This window comes from Eubalaena glacialis, chromosome 1, assembly GCF_028564815.1.
Source record: "Eubalaena glacialis isolate mEubGla1 chromosome 1, mEubGla1.1.hap2.+ XY, whole genome shotgun sequence".
NCBI lineage: Eukaryota > Metazoa > Chordata > Mammalia > Artiodactyla > Balaenidae > Eubalaena > Eubalaena glacialis.
In genome coordinates, this window is record NC_083716.1 from 210,899,738 (window position 1) to 210,921,273 (window position 21,536).

Here is a 21,536-nt window from a genome sequence, read left to right on the forward strand (position 1 = left end):
ACATAGGGGCTTCCCTGGTGTCGCAGTGGTTGAGAATCCGCCTGCCAATGCAGAGGACACGGGTTCGAGCCCTGGGCTGGGAAGATCCCGCATGCCGCGGAGCAACTAAGCCCGTGCGCCACAACTACTGAGCCTGCGCGTCTGGAGCCTGTGCTCCGCAACAAGAGAGGCCGCAATAGTGAGAGGCCCGCGCACCGCGATGAAGAGTGGCCCCCGTTTGCCGCAACTAGAGGAAGCCCTCGCACAGAAACGAAGACCCAACACAGCCAATAAAAAAAAAAAAAAAAAAAAAAAAAATACATATACATCTTCAATTTTAAAAATTAGTAAATATGGAATTCTTTCTTTTTAAAAAACATATATAGAATAATTTTTTAAAAGCTGCTTTGGATTACAGTGGAATAATTTATATGTATGTATGAAAGAACTGACTTTCTTCCAAGTGTTGTAGTCAATGGATGGATGGATGCAGGTTTTATGAGTTACTTTCACATTATCTAAGTGCATCTTTTCTGTGCTCTGGGAACCTTCTCAACTGCCATGTTTGCCATATGGTTTGTGATAGTGACCTGTCTCAGGATGGAAGAAGAGTCCTAAGAATGAAATCGAACAGTGGGTTGCATGGGAGTCCTGATATAAAGCCCTACTCGTGTTCCAGTCTGCCTTTCCCTTTTCCGTTTTCTCCTCCCTGCTGATCAAAATATCACGGAGATGAAGACTGTTGATTTTAGTCATTGGATTTTCCCATGGGGAAGTCCCACCCAAGTAGCGTGGAAAAATTCCTTGCTCCTTATAACAATTTTCCTTTCCTGGAAGTGGAAAGAGGATCAGATCTTTCTTTGGTGGACTCAGTGGAAGGCAGCTGTTCCTTGGGTGTGTGCCTCTCCCTGTCATAGATACGGCTCTGAGCATTTGGGTTGGGATGTCCTGTTCTAATCTTCACCTGAGTATAGTAGATACACACAGAAAAATCTTGCCCCAGGTGAAGGGAAATAGGAATGTTTCTTATAAATAATCAGCTGCCTCAACAACTGGTCTGTAATACAGTTTATTTGGCAAGCAAGTTCATAGCACCAGTAGGGTGGATTATTCTAGAAATTTGACTCTCCTATGGCTCCAGGAATGATTGAGAAATTTCTATACATCTGTGCATATGTCTGCACATTTACTTAATATGATTCGGACAGTGCAGATTTCTTTTTGCTGAGAATGATGGGCATGGATTTCCAGCAACATTTTTTTTTCCTAAGTTTATTTGCATTTACTTGATGGCATATATCACATTTAGCTGTGAATGAAGCATTTTTATCTTCTTGACAGTTTTTGTATCTTCTCAGCTGCCTGGTTATAAGTCAACAAATTAGGTATCTGTGAGTCTTATTAGCAGTGCATTTTAGCTCCATTAGCAAATATGAAAAGTGATCTATTCCTCTTGACAGCTTATTTCTCTGAAAAGTAGCTCTAATGGTAGAGGTCATCTCTGGAGCCCACTACCGGAGAATCCTCCAAGAGATATTACCCCATTTAAACTATGTTTTTTAGAAGTGTTATTAATAAATTGACAGTGATTCTCACACAGACACTTTGTAAGATGTCATAACAACGGATCATAGAAGAATACCACATGATAGCTGATTATAGGGCCATGTACATAGCCTGATTGGAGTGTTGATTTTCTGTGATAAATTAAAATAGTTTCCCTTTATCTTTCTAATCTCTTTCAGCTATTTGAGCCCACAGAATGTGGAAATGGATATGTGGAAGCTGGGGAGGAGTGTGATTGTGGAATCCATGTGGTAGGTATAAGAGATCTTTTCTACCTTCAGCACATCTACCCAGAAGAATAGCGTTAGTGGGAAGTCTGCCCCATCATTCATTGTGGTCTTACTGCCTTTATTTCTGAGCTCTCTCATCAATGCTTAACCCTAGCTCAGACACGTTAGAATTAATCATTGGCTCTGTCTGAAGAAACCTAATGGATTCTTCTAATCAAGTTCGTATCTCTTAAAAATTCATAGCTCATATTCATCTCAGAGAAGTTTTACTAACTCATGAAAATTCTTTCTGTGTTGTATATTATTTTTGTCTTTGTAAAACTAGATTGAGTATTAAGAATATAACAGAGCTAACCAAGGGTTGGGTGCCTGCAAAAAAATAAGCTTACTTTTTGGTAGAGAAGCCCCTTCTTAGAAGATCGTACTTTGCTGAGAAGTATAGCTGGAAGGAATCTATCATTGCTTAAAGTGGTTCATTCTTTCCTAAAAGATTTGCTTACTATTAATTATATACATCTCCTCACGTGGATTACGCATAAGTTACATGTGGAGAGAATGTTGAATGACCAGTGGGTAGGTTTCCTTACTCACGTGAAGTGTTTTCTCTAGGAATGCTATGGATTGTGCTGTAAGAAATGCTCTCTCTCCAATGGGGCCCACTGCAGCGACGGGCCCTGCTGTAATAATACCTCATGTCTTGTGAGTTCTCTGACAGTTTCATCTTTCTTATCGTTGACATATTAGCCAAATATCTCAATGTGTACATTGAGTATTTGTACAACTTGTCACACACTTGTTGATCGACACTGTGCATATTAGCCTGGCGATTTTGTAGAATCAATAAATCTATCCAAATTCTGTGGGTTACAACGATTATCTTTACTATGATTCACTACCAACCATCCTATTCTCTGGTACCTCCCTAAGAAAATATATCTATAATCCTTCCAAAATAAACATTGAGAATTGCTCTACTATCATGAGTGAAAACCAAATTAAATAGTTGAATAGAAGAGGGACAATTCTTGTGGTCTTTTTCTAATAAGCCCTACTTATAACCTTTTTCTTTAAAACTCATCCTAATTTATTTTAGACCCTGAGCAGAAAACCTAGTGCTCATATTTTTATATTTGATATTTAAAATCCCTTATAAAGGCAAGAAAGCTAGATAAGGAAGTAATATATGTATGTATGTTTATATGTGTATATGCACAACTTGTGTATGTGTGGACACACAGTTACTTCCATCTTTAGAGACCTCTGGTTAATTTTTTAAAAAATCGTTTTTTAAATTTTCCTTTTTCTCATCTATAAAATCTCTAATATTCTTCAAAACCATAAAAGTATATGATTTAATTTTATACAACACCAAAAGGATATTATGCATGTGGTAATCTAGGCGATTCTAGCTTAGTTTGTACTTGCTTATGTCCCCAACCAGATTACAAATTGCTTGAAGATGATGGACTCTTTCCTTCATCTTTTACCCACCCACCACCCAGAGAAACAAAATGCCTTGTATTCAGTTGGCATTCACTGGCATCACTGAAGGAAATTCACATGAATTAATTGAAATCTGATTGTGTATATTTAGCTAAAGCAAGACTAATATCCAAGCTAGTTGGTAAATCAGTGCAGGTTGGGTGTGCATATCAGTCTTCAAAGAGATCCTAAATGTTTATATTTCAGTGTTTTGTTCTTTTGTCTTAAGCCATACCAGTGTTTCTTCTTTGCATAATTGTCATCACAATGTTTTCCAAAAATAATACTCTGAGATAGTGGATTTTGAAATCTGACCATGTAATGCCTTGGTTAATGATTCATATTTACTACACAGAGTGGTATTTGGGCATTATCTCTATCCTGGAACTATCTTGCTGATTCATAAAAAGAGTTTGGCGGTGGTTATGAAAGGATGTCATGATTGTTGGTGAATATAAGAATGTTAACTCTTTGAAATATTAATTAATACTGGTTCCTAATATTGAGTTTTGATTTGCAGTTTCAGCCGCGAGGGTATGAATGTCGGGATGCTGTGAATGGGTGTGATATTACCGAATATTGTACTGGAGACTCTGGCCAGGTATGGCAAACTGAGCTTTAGGTAATACATCTTACTCGCAAATACATATTGTAAAGCTTTCAGTTTGGATTACGTGTGTGAATATGATTTGGTTCTTTTGTTTTTTGTTTTGTTTTGCTCTGTTTTCTAGTAATTTCTAGCTCCTACCATGCCTTTATTTTAGGAACGTTTATTGTGGTTTTTTGGACCTAAAAGATCTCTTTTCTTTCAAATTTCCCCTTCATAATTAGTTCCCTTTATATTGCTTATATCCAACTAATTGATTTTTCTTTCCTGGTCCCCACATCTAAAACAGTACCCTCACACTGATAAAGCACTAATAGTACTATTTTCAAGCATTTTTAAGCCACAAAACCCTTTCTTTTTTTTTTTTACATCTTTAATGGAGTATAGTTGCTTTACAATGGTGTGTTAGTTTCTGCTGTATAACAAAGTGAATCAGCTATACGTGTACATATATCCCCATATCTCCTCCCTCTTGCGTCTCCCTCCCACCCTCCCTATCCCACCCCTCTAGGTGGTCACAAAGCACCTAGCTGATCTCCCTGTGCTGTGCGGCTGCTTCCCACTAGCTATCTGTTTTACATTTGGTAGTGTATATATGTCCATGCCACTCTCTCACTTCGTCGCAGCTTACCAACAAAATTTTGGATGGAAGCCCAATGTAGAAATCTGGGAAGAGTAGCACTGCTGTGGTTGAAATGGGATTGGGAGCAGAAGTCTGCCTTCCTCAGCTCTGTCACCATCTCGCTCCACTTACGAAGCCCTGGCTTCATGGCCCACACCCTTGGCATGATCTTCTTCACATTAAAGTTATCACATTATCATTAAGGTTGCCTTCCGGCATTCCTTCTTTAATTTTTACATTTTTAAACATTTATATTGTGTTGTTTTATGTCTTTATTTGTCATTCAAATGAACATTTGTGGAGCCCCTGCTCTGTGCTCACAAGCACTGCTCACAAGCACTGCTGTGAATGCTGGGATACGGGAGGAATTGAAATAGAAAAGTCCTTGCTCTTATGGGGCTTGCATTCTGCTGGATGGAGAAAGGCAAATAAATGAACAAAAAACCCAGTGAGTACAGAAGCATGGCTTCTTCAAGAGATGGAATGAAAGCAGGGATAGCTGGGGAATAGTGGAAACAATTCAGAGAGGAAGTCAGGAATCAGACAGGTAGGGGCTTGGTAAGAATTTTTGACTTCATTCTACCTTCATTTCTTTCTAACGTTATTTCAAGAGCATTTTCCCATGCTATGACACAGTTTTTATAAATATCCTCTTTACAGTTGCATGAAAGTCTGCCATGTGGATATACCAGTCACTTCTACATCCAGTGGTGGTAGATATTTAGATTGTTGGCAGTATTTCATTATTATGATTAATATGGTCGTGAATCTCTATGCATTTTTAAGAGTGTTTCTTGTTTGGAGTTAGCACCTTAGGACAAGTTCTCAGGAGTGGAGTTACCTATTGCCAGGTAGGGCTCCTGATAGAGTACAGTTAGAAGCCAAAATATCATTTTTGCTATTGCAAATAGCCAAGTTGAAAGCCATAGTTAGTGTGAGGGCTAAATGGGCCTCTTTATAGATCCCAGATTCAGGCTATAGCAACACGTTTTTGACAAAATTGGGCCCGGAATGACCTGTCCTTGCAGAGCCAGCCCTTGCCTTGTATGCCATGGAGGAGCAATAGAGAGAGGGTGACTTATGTGAGTAGGCAAGAGAAGGATGGCAGGACCGGGCCAGAATGCCAAGTTACTCTTCTCAAGTTTATCAAATCAGCCAGCCAACCAACCCAGCCATTCACTCTACCTGCCTGGAGAATTGAGTACAGGAGCAGAGAGTAACTAGAGTTACACTGAGTTCCCCTCCCTGGAAGGAAACATGAGGAGAGGAAAACAAAGGTTCCTAATTAACCTTTTTGAAAGGTTTTGATATGTATCATCTGAGGCTCGATTCAAGTGGATATGGTACAAAGGAATGGTGCAGTGAACTCTATTCAGGCTATTATTCTTTTGTGATTTTTATGTGTATCTGTTTTTATATATAAATATGTAAATAAGTTTCTCTGCAATTTTTAAATAATATAGTGGCAGAATGTAAGAATTGTGGATTCAGTGTTTTATGACAAGTGTACTGACATTCTTGATATACTGTTTCACTGAGTTATATTTTTAGTTTTGTAGAATAATGCTATTTTTATACCCATCATATATTGTTTTGGTTCTGTGTATTCAGTTCTTTTAAAAGTATAGTTTTTTCATTTCAACCTTTAACTCTTGAATTGCCATAGACTTTACTGGAAATAAGGTTTTTATAATGAGGGCTCTGTGTTCAACTTAATATTCTATTGTCCAAATTTTTAAAATGTTCTTTTTATCTCATGTGTCCAAGGTGAAAACTGTACTGTTAAATTCTCAGTGGCATAGTAGAAAAGAACGTTCCTTTAGTAACAATTTCCTTATATGACCAGAATGAACCTGAACTAGATAAGTGGAATAGAGGGAGTTAAACACCCACCCCAAATTCTTTTGCTTTGTAAGAGGCAGTGAACTGTGAACTTAATTGATGCTAATAATGATTAAGAAAATAGGATCTCTGAGAATCTCTGCATCTCTGAAAATCAGTATCGTTGCAACATTATGACTTGATCTCTTTTATTTTATAGTATATTTTTGCTTAATTTTGATACTAGCATTTACTAATGCTTCTGAGCTGCTTTTTAAATTCACAATTTATAAGACAATAAGTAATACATGTGGAACTGAGAGAAATCCTGGGCAAACAGTCTGGATGATCTAATAAAGATATTTTTTAAAGATGTGGGAAATGTGTTTTGTTAGTACTATGAAATATGTCATCAAAATGGGAGTATAGCACAATTAAAAATAAGTACATTTAAAGGCTATTGCACTGTGAAAGCCGGCCTCAACTGGACCTTCCTGCACAGCATAAAACTGGGGGCTCAAATGGCATTTAGAGACCAAATCCAGAGCTCTGCTCACAGGCAGAATAAAGTACACAGATTTATGGTCCCTCTGCTTTAAATGTTTCCAGACAACGAGAGACATCCATAATTTCCTTTGTTAAACATTTCAGTGATAAGCAACTTGCTTTTATTAGCCTAACCGAAAAATAGTTTGATTAGAAATCTTCTTCCATGTAGCTGTGACAGTTTATAACAAGAGCTTTTTTTTGTAATTAGTGACTCCTACTAGTTTTTTCCTCTTGAAACATCACAAAAGTCAAATATGAAACCTGTTTAGCCCCTGATGTACCTATTCTAGTAGCAACACTTCTTTTGCATTTTTGTCCAGTGTGGTTGTGTTCATTTTGGAGTAAGTGAATAATTAATGTTAGTTGATTAATAAGAAAATGATGGTGTTTTGAGTGGATTTGGATGAAAGAGGCCCAGGGATCTCTGTTTTTGGGCGGTTGGTCCAGTAAACCAACTTCTTGTGCTGATAATTACATCTTTTGAAGAGTTACCATTAGGTTGAATGAAAGCTTGTATGAGAGTCAGTTGTTCTTTAGAAAGATGTAGAACCAAAGCATTTAATCTCAATGTGTTCCTTCATAAGTTACTGCTTCTTCGCACTTCTAAATTAGTTCTGTTATCTTTCTGTAGTGACCATGATAAACAGCTTGTTGTTGCAGAATAGAATAACTTAATTGTATCTGTGTGGGTCATTTATTTATTTTCTCAGTCAGTCAGTAGTCATTGAGCACCATCTCAATAATAATTGAGCCAGTTTTGTTCTAGGTGCTGGGGAGGCAGCAGGGACAGAAAATCCCTGCCTGCATGGTGCTCGCATTAGGATGCAGACAAAAGACAAGCAAATACATAAAATATACGGATCCTCAGTTGGTGATACATGTTATGGAGAAGAAAAAAAATAGGGAATGGGGAACAGAGGATGCCAGCATGGAGAAGGAGGTTATGGTTTTGAAGAGCATGGTTAGAGAAGGCTTCTCTGAGATGCTGATATTTGAGCAACGTCCTCAAAAAGGTGAGAGCAAGCCAGGCAGAAATCTGGGGGAAAGATTGGAGGAAGAGCAAGGACAAAGGCCGTGGGGTGGCAGCATGGCTGGTACATTCACGTAGAGTCAAGTATTTATGGTAGAGAGTAGGAATGAGGTCAGAGAGATGAAGATGAGGATGGGGCCGGCATAGGAGCAGATCATGATGAACTTGGAAGGCCAGTGAGTAGATGGGGAAGGCATCAACAGAGGAGCAACATGAGGTGGTTTAGGTTTTTCGAGGGACACTCTGGTAGCTCTATAGCCTATAAGGAGAGTAGAGTGGAAGCAGGGGAATCAGTTGGAGGCTGTTGCATAATCAGAGAGATGAGAGATGGTGGTGAGAGATGGTGGTGGCGTGGACCCGGCATTAGCGGTGGAAATGGAGAAAAGTCAGATTGTGATTATATTTTGAAGGTAGAAGCTACCAAGATCTGTTGATGGACTAGAACGAGAGTGTGAGAAAAAGAGAGGAACACAGGATGACTCCATGGTTTTGGCCTTGAGCAGTTGGAAGAGTGGGACTGTCATTTACTGAGAAAGTGAAAACTAAGGGAGGACCTCAGTGGGTATTGCTATGTTTCTTATTCACTTGCCACACCCATGTATTTTTTTTTTTTCCTTTTTGTATTTGTTTTGAATGCTGTAGCAGAACCTTGACTTAATTTTTTTAGCTCTCTTAAATGTGGTAAATGAGACGCACAGAAAGTAAAAATTTTAATTTACTCAGGGTAATGTTGGGGGAAAATGAAATTTTCCTTATTTTTACTTATAAAAAATAATTTGATAAATAGACCTGGAAAAAGAAAGAACTGTCACATCATGATTGTTCTAGTAACAAATCTGTAGTTCAAGAGGTCAGAAATGTAATGGAGATACAGCACTTACATTGAGTTGAAGGGCAGTGTATTTCTTCTTTCTCGGTAATGTGGCCTAGAGATGAGTGTCATGGGTGTCCCATGCAACTTTGACATTTTCACAGGGCTGAGCGAAGTCTTGTAAATTAGCTCCTGAACATGTCCACTCCTGCATAACAAGCTGATTTGTTCCCTTCATTATCCATTTTAATCCCTTCTACTTTTAACTCCACAGGCAAGTGAACGTAAATTATTATTTTAGCCCATCTCATGGAAAACAGAGAAACATAAAAAGCACCCACTGCATGGACCTAATTGATTCATTTTTACCAATAATTGCAGATAAATTTGGATAACCTACTCAAAGAGTTACTCATGTTTTCCTAATTATAGAGTCACCATGCTTGCATTTTTAAAATACTTATTATAACTTTTACTGATATGAATGATCTGTAGCACACAATTCACAAGTAATAATAAAATCATGCTTGCGTTTTTTTTGCATTTTAATATATTGTGCACATAATCTGAAGATACTTCACATGCTGAATGTTAACTAAAAAGGTTATATTTTTCAGTGCCCACCAAATCTTCATAAGCAAGATGGATATGCATGCAATCAAAATCAGGTATGCTGGACTCTAGGTTTTAAATGGGATTTTATAAAAAGATTAGATTTCAAGGTTTTTTTTTGATAAATGTAATTTTGATGGGGAATTGCAATTCAAACAACAGTAAATTATTGCAGTGGTCTTCTAATTCAGAGTTGCTTTATGTCATATAAAATACAAATATGTTATATTTATCTCTGGGTACAAACTGTCCAGATTGAGGGTGAGGAAAAAAATGTAATGGCTGACGAATTAGAAATCTAATTTATTGAGTTGTGACTATCTTTTAATCATTTCAGCCTGTCTCTGATGGGAAAATATGGTAATCTGTTGTAATGTGGTTGTTTGTTTGTTTTTTTTCCTGAAGCTATGTTATAACCTAACCATGCACATGCAAAAAAAGCTAAAAATCATATTGGTATCACCCAAAGGAATGTCTCAATTTTTGTTTTCCATAAAATTTAAAAGTTTAGACAGTTAGTTGGATTTGAAGAGCTGTACTATGAGGTATGTTTTGTGTTTTAAATTTTAACTGTCATTCTTATGCTTCTCTTAAGATGTTTATGGTTTTTATTTTCACTGTGAAAGTATTAGGGTACCGAATGAAAAAGAAAACAATTTTGTCTGAAACAATGAAAAGGAGACCTTGCAGTGAGAGTTTGGGGGAAAATGGAACTGGCTGCATGTGCCTCATAACATATGTTCTGTCCTCAGGGCCGCTGCTACAACGGGGAGTGCAAGACACGGGATAACCAGTGTCAGTACATCTGGGGAACAAGTAGGTCATGTTTCCTGCTTGCTGGTCACACACAGGTTTCTCTTAATATTCTTCACTGCCAGTCTTGCTGAAAGAGATATACAGCTTGGGGTGATTAAAAAACAAACAAACAAACAAACAACTAGAAAAGGCTGAAGAGAATGGTGAATCTTAGTCACAAAACCACAGCAAACAACTGCTGACGTTGGGGACTTGTCATCTGAACCAAAAAGTGCCAATCAGTGATTGTGGCTGTGACAGAAGGGATGCTACACCCTCCTGCAAAGACTGGGTTGAGTGCAGTGGTCATGCTTATTATCCAGCCACTTGGCTGATTTTCTTTGTACCTTGGATTTAACATTCACCCCCTCAAGTTAGCTTTCTGTTCTTTTACCCCAGGATAGAACCAGACTTTTGTTGTTGTTTTTTTTAATTCTATAATTGATTATCTCAGCTTGAAGTGAAGAAACACAAGTACTTCGTGAGACGCAGACAGATAGAGATTCGTGTACATGGTCACGCTTCTCAGTACATTCCCTACATGTCAGTACACATATTCTCTTCCTGACATTTGTAGTGCCTCGCCAGTGAACTTCAGTTCATGAGGGCCAGGCCGGAAGAGGGAGAAATGGCTCTGCCTTGCTGGCAGAGGCTGGGTCACCCACCAGGAAAAGAAAGCATGCAAAAGGAGACTAGGACCCATGCACAAGTGATTTCAGTGTTTGGCAAATGTCATTTAACTGAAAGATTTACTTTCAGTGCTCCAGTATTGACAAGGGACAGATAATAGAGGCATTTTTGTCTTTTAAAAGGGTTTAAATATCAAAATCCATGTGCCAATGTAAAATCTCAATGAGCTCAGACTTTATATTGCCTACTGATATTAATAGAAAGCAGGATTAGGAATGATATTAGTTTTCTCTGTGTCACTTCACTAGTTCCTGCTGATGATTAATCCTACCTCCCACCCTCAAACCCACCAACAAAAATTGGGAATAAATTTGTCTCCCAAGTTAAAAAGAATGGTGTGTTGGAGCTGTCCTGTCTTAGCTTATAAGAACCATTGGTTAAATTTTCAGGAATTTTAGAAGCCAGTTGACATCATATTCTTAGTTTGAAATTAGCCATGTATTACACCGTGGAAATTTACACCATGGAAATGGGCAAGTGCTACAAATTAGGAATTTTTTTTTCCTTTTTCTGAAACACCAGTTATTAAAATATTTACTGGCACACTACCGGTTATGGATAACAAAGAGAACTAAAATTAATTCTCTTTTCTTGCTCATCTCCAAAAGAGGCTTCGGGGTCTGACAAATTCTGTTATGAAAAGCTGAATACAGAAGGCACAGAGAAAGGCAACTGCGGGAAGGATGGAGACCGATGGATCCAGTGCAGCAAACAGTGAGTGGTCAGCTCTGGGAGCATAGTGAGTGGACTTGGAAACCCTGGTCCAAATGTAAAATGAGCACAAAATAAATGTTACTGATTTTTTAATAAATATTCGACTACTTAAAATTTTAAAGTATGGATTTTAAAAATACATTAGTATAGCTAGAGGCAAATGGCTATGAACTAAACTATTTCTGTGGTACAGACTCACACCATTTCTGTAAAATTCAGAAAAGTTCTTGCATGCTGTATTTTACTTGAAGCTTGTTTTGAAGAGATACTTTGCCAAGGTATTTTAAATTAATAGTGGGTTTTAATTCTCTACTTTTGCCAGCAGAAAAGGCCTATGAATGTACTAGTATACACAGAATTCTACAGGCAAAAGATATAGACTGTATATATAATTTGAGGGACCATTTAAAGTGAAGTAATATATATACTTAATTATTTCTCGAATGTAACACCATTTGATTGAATTAAACGTCTAATGTCTATATTAGAGTTCTGTTTTCCCTTCTAAAAAGTAGCTAGTCAGTGCATATTGGAGGCATCTTTACTCAGGAAATGAGATACTTTCAGAGTACATTGGTAATATTTTCCCTTGATTTGGTGAGGAAAGTTAAAATTGTGATTTAATAGTTTATTAAGGTTAACTCAATGACTTGGATCTATGGGACCACTAAGTGATACACCAAAGCTCCTCCGTTCTCCTTCCATAACAGTGAGGATTCTTCTCCCATTTTGAAGCAGAGCAAGGATTTAAGGGAAGTTTTATTCCTCTAGTTAATGGTCTCTAACATACTTTAGGAAACTTTGCCATTCTATGTGGTCTTTGATGGTAGATGAGGCCTTAGGAGGCAACAAATCTTTGACTTCTTTAGAGTTAAACCAAAATAACAGAACAGAACTTCCCATCTGATGTCTCACGAGTGAGTTATAGATGTTCTGAGCTGTTCAGTCCTCAAGGTGCCAGGGAGGAAGTGGGGACTAAAATAGTCAAAATCCATGGGGTTGGACGCCTCTGGATTTGATTAGCCTCATTCATTAAGTCAATGTCATAGACAAATCTGATCATTTCTCTGTGCCTCTGTGACTTCAAAAAGTTGGGAGGCATTGTATCAGATCATTGTAGAAGATAGCTTTTGAATATCTGGCAGTAGAATAGCCAACCACCAATGAATTAAAGAAAACAAATGCATGTTTTTTTAAACTTTAAAAAACTGGGAAATATTACATAGAAAAGTGATTAATATACAAATATACATTTTGCCAAATAAATGCGAAGTGAACTCTCATGTAACCCCTATGTGGATCAAGAAGTAGAACATTCCAGAAATGTATTCTTCCCCCTCACAGTGCCCGTGTCTCTCTGCTGGAGGTACTGTCGTCCTGACTTTTCTGGCAATTGCTTTCTTTCTTTTCTTTAGAGATTTACTGCCCAAATTTTCAGCCCTAAACTGTATATTTTGCCTAAAGTTTCTGTAACTTTATATAAAAGGAATCATATCTCATGTATTATTTTGCATTTTGCTTCTTAAGTTCATTATTTTAAGAGTTTTCCATGGTATGTGTAGCTGTTGGTTCATATTTATTGTTCATTTGTTTCATTTTCATTCATATTTATATACCTTGATTTGTTTCTCCATTCTCTGTTGATAGACATTTAGATTGTTTCCATGTTTTGGCTATTAGGAACCATGCTGCTGTGAACATTCCGATACATGTAACTTAGCACACATTTGCACATACTTTTCTAAGGCCTTTCCTGGAAGAAAAATTGCTAAGTCATAGGGGATGTATATTTTCAGTGCTACCAGGTGATGTGACACTGTTTTCTAAAATGGTTGTACTAGTAAACCCTACCATCGAGAATTTGTATATGAGAATTTTGTTGTACTGCATTCTCACCAATACTTGGTATTATCAGACATTTTACTTCTATGTATTCTGCTGGGTGTGAACTGCTTTATTATTGTGGTTTTAATTTGTATTTTCCTGATTACAAATGGAAGTTAGTACATTTTCATGCATTTCTTGGACATGGATGTCCTTTTTTGTGATGTGCCACTTTAATTCTTTGCACATTTTTTAAGGAGTTCATTGTTTACTTCGCTGGAGGTAGGTGCCCTCATGGTGGGTGAGTCGTTTAACAATGTCGCCAAGGACCCAGATGATTTCTGCCCCTCTTCTTTGTAATGCTTAGCATGTTCAATTTGTGTCTTTACATTTGTGAATTCACGATTGCAAGGCGAATGCAAAGGCTCCGCACTCAAAGGCAGGAACCAGGGGTAGGAGGAAAAGGTCTTCTCCCTGTCAGGCTCTAACCTTTTATCCAGAGCACAGAATTCTCCCCAGCAATCCCTAGCTGGCTTTTCCTCACATCTCAACACCCAGGGGCCGCTCTTAGCTCCAGGAGGGTGGGAAGGAGGGATGGCTAGGAAAGTGGGTGTAGCAAATGGGGGTGCCATGATGAACTCAGACACCAGTCATGAGCCATCTTTCAGGGCTGGGCACTTTGCTACCCCGAAGAAACTGTGATCCTGTTAGCAAGGAAGGAGGGAGTCCTCGCCAACCAACAATATCTGAACAAATGTTTTTATTTAGAAGAAAAGGGAATATTTCCCATTTAAAAATATTTGTAGACTGAATAGTTTCGATTTTTTCAGTTTGATTCCTCCTGTCTTGTTCTTCTTTTTTTTTTTTAAATATGTTCAGCGACGTGTTCTGTGGATTTTTACTCTGTACCAATCTTACTCGAGTTCCACGTATTGGTCAACTTCAGGGTGAGATCATCCCAACTTCCTTCTACCACCAAGGCCGGGTGATTGACTGCAGGTAACACATTAAATGTTGGAAAACCTAATGAATCCTGAGAATTACAAATTTAGAAAAATCAAGGGAAATGGTAACTTAGATTTTATTATCACCTTGCATGTTGAAAGTCATTTAAAAAACAAAGTTATATACTGATTTGCAAATTATATTTGCTTAAAAATTATACCAGTTATTAGTAGGGAGACATTCCTCGTAATTATAATCTTAAAAGTAGAATTTTATGGTATTCATTTTGACACATGATTAAAGTTTTGAGCATTGAAATATGTCACTATTTGAACACTGTGTGTTTCATTTTTTTGACAAAAAATAAAGAATTTAAGCTATACTCTATGTAGCATGTGTCTGGTTTAGAAGATGGCTTAATTAATGCCTAATCACATATAGAAAATATACACTAAAATATTATTTATAGCTGTAGTCAGACATTTGATGTCCAGTTATCTGTGAGTACGAGGCACAGAAGATATGAGGCTTATTTTTGAACACTGGGAGTCATATTATATTGTAAATAAATATTGTTCCCGTTAAAGTAGTCGTAATTCTAAGATGCTATGCCCTCATTCAGATGATAACTGTCGTTGCCCAAAACACTTTTGGGATTTCCCCCTACAGAATTGCCTTCAGGGTCTGCAATGTTTATCCCTAGTATTCCCCAAATAGCAAAACTTCATCTTATATGAGTGAATGAAAGATTTGGAAACATCCCAAAGTAATTTTGAATAGAATTTAGTAAATTGATTAGGTAACCAAATTGGATATTGCTGTCTTGGTCAAATGGTTGCTGATTTTCTGTCTTTTAAATGGCTCTAAAGGCTATTCTAACAGTGTCTTAGACAAGATCCTTCCTGGGATAAATCTGTAGTCCTCAGATCTAGTTACTTTGATGCACATAAGCTTCCTTTGAATGTGTAAATTTTTGCACGTCTTTAGATACAACAACCTTGTTAAATTATATTGTTTTATTCTAAACTAGTATATTTTAAAAATATTCAGCAAGGTACTTAATTAGTAATTATAACATTGATTATTATTCAAATTCAAGCTGTCCTTCGTTTTGAGGTTTTAGAATTATATGTATCAATAGAGAGGAACCGGCTTATTTTTTTCAGTCATGAATAGTCCAATCCTCTAAAGTAATAATTTAAAAAATATTTTCATTTGCTATTTATGCTCAACATCTGCCTTTTTGCATCATGAAACAGCTGAAAGTCTTGAAGAGCTAATGATAAGATTGCTTGTCTTGTCCTTATGCACACCTCTCCCCTAGTTTTAACGTTGGTCTTGAAAACAAGGGAAGATTTAGAACACACTTTGTGCAAATTACATTTTTTTTGTTCTGATGAACTGCAGTGTAATAATGATAGTGAAAGACAGTTTCTTTTATTTAGGGGAGGTGGGGAAAGGGGGAAAGGAAGAGAAAAGTGGAGAAATGCTAGAAGAAATCCATGTCCTCTGACAGCCTCTTCAGTTTCCTAAAGAGCAAACCTCATTCACGTTGATGTTATATTTCTAAGTCTGGTGCTAATGGTTGTATGACTATTTTTCTCTTTTTAGTGGTGCTCATGTGGTTTTAGATGATGATACAGATGTGGGCTATGTAGAAGATGGAACACCATGTGGCCCATCTATGATGTGTTTAGATCGGAAGTGCCTACAGATTCAGGCCCTAAATATGAGCAGCTGCCCTCTCGGTTCCAAGGGTAAAGTCTGTTCCGGCCATGGGGTAAGTAGGCATCAGTGTCCAGCCCAAATCTGAAGTTGGAGGATGCCAAACATTGTGTGGCATCCTCCAGCTTCACAGTGGTTGGACTTCCAGTTCAGCCATTCTCCTTCCATGACTGTTGTTAATATCTATGCACTGACTATGATTATTTCCTTAGTATCCTTATCTGCTAAGAATAACTCCTGTATGTGTTGATGTGGTTTTATTTTTGTTGTTTCTTTTACCACTGGCTATTTGTATTCACTGCAGTCTCTAGAGATAGCTTGGCATCCAAGGAGTTGGAAGAAAATTGATGTGGTTCCTAAAGAAACTGTAGACCCCATGTGACTGCTTTGTACCATTCACAATAATTTACACCCTCTCAGTAATTGCCTTCCGGCTACTCAACATGCATACTGAGTATCTATGTGTGCAAGATCACACTAGACTAGAGGTTGGATCACTGCTATAATTCATGTGTTTAAAGTTGTACGGTTATGCTTGGACCATTGGCAGCCAAAGAGAAGATGTACTCTCTACTCACAACTGCATGTAGCTTTAATTCTATGCACAAAGTGTTTGGGCAGATGCTTCCTGGCAAACCGAGGTTTAATACCTAAAAGCACATTTTAATAATTATTTAAATTGGGTTTAGTAAAAGAAAAGTAGTTCAGAATTTAAACAGCCTTCTGAAATGGAAAAAACAGACATGAAGAAACTCAGAGTGATCATCTCAAAGGAAGATGCTGCAATGAAGGTAAAGATAATCCAAAATATAGATAGCTAAACAGGTGATATGTCATACAACAAGGTAGAAAGACATAAGAAGCTTATGCCCAATGACTATGATTTCATGTTTGGTGGAAATCATAGGCTCATTGGGAGGCAGTACAGCCTAGTGATCAAGAGCATGGATTTTGTGGCTAGAAAGAATCCTGGGTTTGAATCCTGGCTCTGCTTCTTTCTATCCCAGTGACTTTGGGCAAGTCACTCAACCTCTCTCAGCCATCAGGGTGCTAGTGTGCGTATTAAATGAGATGCTATACACAAAGCACTGAGTGTAAGTACCCAGCACATAGTAAATGTAGTAAATATTCAATAATTGCTACAGTAAAGTAAAAGCACTGGGCAGACCTCTCAGTTTTTAAGTTATTGTTCTGAAAGCATTATAAAATTTAATGCCTTAAAAAGACCCATGAGTCTCCACTACCCCTCCCACTTTTTCATCTTGTTAAAAAAAGGGTTAAATTCAGCCTGTTAATCATAATCATGGTGTTATGTCATTTCAGATTAAAAAGCTCTTATACCAATAAGCCTAAGTTCGATTTTATCATCTCTAAATAATCTATCTCCGAATGTATTTCACAGGCAGATGAGGATTTAACCTACTCTCTCTCTAGTTTGTGGATGGTTATTTATTTCATCTAAATTACACATCCATTCCAGCATGCTGCTTGGTCCCCAGAGGAAGAGAAAGGGACAAAGATCGCTCTAGGAGGGTCTCCAGCCTGGCTGACTGAGAGAGGAGTGATACCACAGGCAGGCAGGGAAGGTGGGAGGGTGTGTGTTTGGCTGGCAGAGTGCCACCTAATGACTTTTGTGTTGAGCATGGTGAGATAATGCAGTGCATTGGTGATTTATGCCTCCAGGTATTTACTCTCTGGCAATGCCTCTTAAACCCAGTATCGCTTAATTTCTTGAATTAAGCATATATGTTTCTACATTGTCAGACATTTGTGTGCTTAAATAATATCAACACAAGTAATTAACATTTAATTTAAAAATTTCTTCCTTTTATTCTTGATTTTTCTATAATTAACTGAAAAAAACATCATCCAACTATTGGATCTATACATTGTTTCCCCTTGTCTAGTATTCAAAACCATGGGAGATTTTTAAAAATTCCCAATGGGTTTTAAAGCTTCTGCCTTGTTCCGTGTCCCTTTTACATTTATCACCATTATTCCACCAAGTGCAGTGAAAATGGCGCATCTCTGTTCTTTGTTCTTCACAGGTGTGTAGTAATGAAGCCACCTGCATCTGTGATTTCACCTGGGCAGGGACAGACTGCAGTATCCGGGATCCAGTTAGGAGCCTGCATCCCCCGAAGGACGAAGGACCCAAGGGTTTGTGTGATTTCGGTTTCAATTCCTTGCATACTGAATTCATTGGTACTCTTCCAATGGTGCCAATATAACAACTTCATAGATTTGACAGGAGACACATAAGAATATCTCTTTTTGCCATTAAAATGTATGATTCATATTACTGCAGAATTAAGGGTTCTTGTAATATAACATTGAAAAAAATGTTTAAGTTACCCCTTAGCCTAGAACTGAGATCGGGAAGAAGTAAATATACCGATTTCCTTTCTTTCCTTTAAACCTCGTTCTTCTTCCATAATCACAAATGTTAATCATTTTATAGTTTGTCTAAGGTATGCCAGTTTTTTAATAGATAAACTCTTTTTCACTGACATGAGACTCTGGTCATTCCTCACTACTTGAGTCCTTCCAGAAGGAAGTTGTAGTCTTCCATGCTCTGTTTAAGCACACTTTTGATTAGGAAGAAATTGGAATACTTCACAGACCTTTAATACTTCAAAGAGAAAACGTGAAAGATCTGGACCTTTGTTTTAACCAGCCATTAAAAGGAGTTTAGAGTTAGAAGGAGTCTCAGTGGCTATCTAGAACCACCCTCATTTTTTTTTTTTTACATCTTTATTGGAGTATAATTGCTTTACAATGGTGTGTTAGTTTCTGCTTTATAACAAAGTGAATCAGCTGTACATATACATATATCCCCATATCTCCTCCCTCTTGCGTCTCCCTCCCACCCTCCCTATCCCACCCCTCTAGGTGGACACAAAGCACCGAGCTGATCTCCCTGTGCTATGCGGCTGCTTCCCACTAGCTATCTATTTTACATTTGGTAGTGTATATATGTCCATGCCACTCTCTCACTTTGTCCCAGCTTACCCTTCCCCCTTCCCATGTCCTCAAGTCCATTCTCTACGTCTGTGTCTTTATTCCTGTCCTGCCTCTAGGTTCTTCAGAACCTTTTTTTTTTTTTTTTAGATTCCATATATATGTGTTAGCATATGGTATTTGTTTTTCTCTTTCTGGCTTACTTCACTCTGTATGACAGTCTCTAGGTCCATCCACCTCACTACAAATAACTCAGTTTTGTTTCTTTTTATGGCTGAGTAATATTCCATTGTATATATGTGCCACATCTTCTTTATCCATTCATCTGTCGATGGACACTTAGGTTGCTTCCATGTCCTGGCTATTGTAAATAGTGCTGCAGTGAACATTGGGGTGCATGTGTCTTTTTGAATTATGGTTTTCTCAGGGTATATGCCCAGTAGTGGGATTGCTGGGTCGTATGGTAGTTCTATTTTTAGTTTTTTAAGGAACTTCCATACTGTTCTCTGTAGTGACTGTATCAATTTACATTCCCACCAACAGTGCAAGAGGGTTCCCTTTTCTCCATACCCTCTCCAGCATTTATTGTTTGTAGATTTTTTGATGATGGCCATTCTGACTGGAACCACCCACATTTTGTAGATGGGAACTCTCAGCCCCTGAGGTCAGGTGACATACTATGGTTACTCAGGTAACCAGAGGCAGGGCTGGGACCAGGACGCAAGTGCCCAATCTCAGGCCTATTCTCTTTTTTTACATCGTGTTATAATGTAGCCTATGTCATCATAAATATGATAGTCACTTTCTCACTATTCTTCCCATTCCCAACCCATTTTATGATTTTCAAAGATCTAGAAAAGTCATCAGTTACAGTAGGCTTACTATAGCATCTATAGCATTGTACCTGAGAAACCAAAAAATTACTAGAATGAATTTTGTGCACCAATGGGCATTGTATATCAGGTTCTTCTTTTTCATGGCACTGCTAACAGTATTTTATAAATAACTGTCATGCTTCTTTTTCCTGCAGGTAGGAAAAATACATATAGAAATAGCGTCATTTTGATCTGCTTAGTTTTGGATGAAAGTGCCTTTAAACTCTCTGAGCTTCAGTATTGTCCGTATAGGAAACTATGACTTCGAAAGCATATGAAGTTCCATAGTCCTCAATTCCTGAAGAGATTTAGGCTGATTTGGGTGCATGTGTAATGTTCAGTAGGAGTGGGTGTGTTAAAACACTTCTCATGAGTTTGCTTAATATGCCATGATATTAAGATTCTATAAGAATCACAAGCACACCCTCACAGTCTATTTCTGTTCTCCTTCTATTTCTAAAAAGGAACCAATTCCACTTTTACATTTAGTCTTTTGTTACTTTAAAATTAGTACAAAAAATTCTTGGATCCACCTTCAGAACTTAGATTTAGAGAAGATTTAGGCTCTGACAAGAAGGAGAGATTCATTCTTTCCAAATTTTGTCGCCATAGCATGTCTGTGATTCTCTTAAAGATCTAGATGCTGTTTCCTCAAGTGATGTATAAGGATGCCTGAACAGATGAGCAGAGCTAAAGTGGCTTAGACTTTGTCCTTTGTCATTATGTAGGATAGGGGATTATTAATTGTCTGGTTCTCTCTATTCCCCGTTCCTTCACTCACCTGTGCCTAGAAAACTTATTTGGAAGCATAAAGTAAACAACTACATGCTAGAGAAGAGAATATCCGTAGCTGCCTTTTGTTTTGTTTTGCTTTCTTCCCATTTAATGTGGTGCTAGTCTTCATTATCTTCTAAAGATAACCTTTTTGATCATTCAAGTTTATTGTAGGAAAATTTGAAAATACAGAAAAGATTAAAAAGAGGATAAAAATCATTCTTAATCTGGCACCTCAGAGGTAATCAATGTTAACATTCTGGTAAATTTCTTTCCTATTGCATATTTTCTTTTTTTTTGAATTCTTAATGAGGACAGTGGAATCATTTGAGTAAACCTACCAATTGGCTCTAAAATTTCTAAAATCCTCATGAATCTCTAATCATCTTGATTCATTTGAAAAAAAGCCATTAATTGATATAAACAAAGAGCAGTTATTATTGTAAATTATCCGATTTCCAGAAAAGTCAAGCAATTTTAGAACTAAATAATGGCTCTATCTATAACGGTCGTTTATATCTTTTCAGCCTCTATAGGAAACTCCAGTAATACACTAGGAAAATGGGAAACAACAGAAATAAGAATTTAAACACTTGGCTGTAGATTTTTGATATTCTGGTTAAAAGAAGATGGTAAAAGAGAAACTAGGTACTTTACTTCTATTTTTTAATCCAGATAGCAAATATTTATTGATTCTCTACTATTTAAAAGTCAGCACATCCTTGCACATAGTAGGCACTCAATAAATATCACATCCCTTCTCTTTGGGAATATATAAAGGAAGTGAAATGGTGCATGTAGCGCTGATTTTCCGTTTATCAGAATCCATTTGTTGTATTGCCTTGCTGAAGAGTAACAAGTAATGAACTCAAGGTATTGAAACAATCAGTACTTCCTTGACTGTAGGTTCAGCAGCTGTTTGAG

At 37.4% G+C, this 21,536-nt stretch overlaps 1 protein-coding gene across 1 annotated transcript in view; it reads left to right on the forward strand.

Annotated features, from left to right (window-relative positions):
- ADAM23 (ADAM metallopeptidase domain 23) overlaps positions 1–21,536 on the forward strand; it is a 159,531-nt gene that overhangs the window by 122,260 nt on the left and 15,735 nt on the right. The window contains exons 16-24 of the mRNA XM_061204199.1: positions 1,725–1,796; positions 2,385–2,474; positions 3,778–3,858; positions 9,315–9,365; positions 10,062–10,125; positions 11,403–11,508; positions 14,212–14,331; positions 15,889–16,057; positions 18,051–18,162. Of these exons, the coding sequence (XP_061060182.1) occupies positions 1,725–1,796; positions 2,385–2,474; positions 3,778–3,858; positions 9,315–9,365; positions 10,062–10,125; positions 11,403–11,508; positions 14,212–14,331; positions 15,889–16,057; positions 18,051–18,162 (865 nt within the window). The remainder of the gene's footprint in view (positions 1–1,724; positions 1,797–2,384; positions 2,475–3,777; positions 3,859–9,314; positions 9,366–10,061; positions 10,126–11,402; positions 11,509–14,211; positions 14,332–15,888; positions 16,058–18,050; positions 18,163–21,536) is intronic.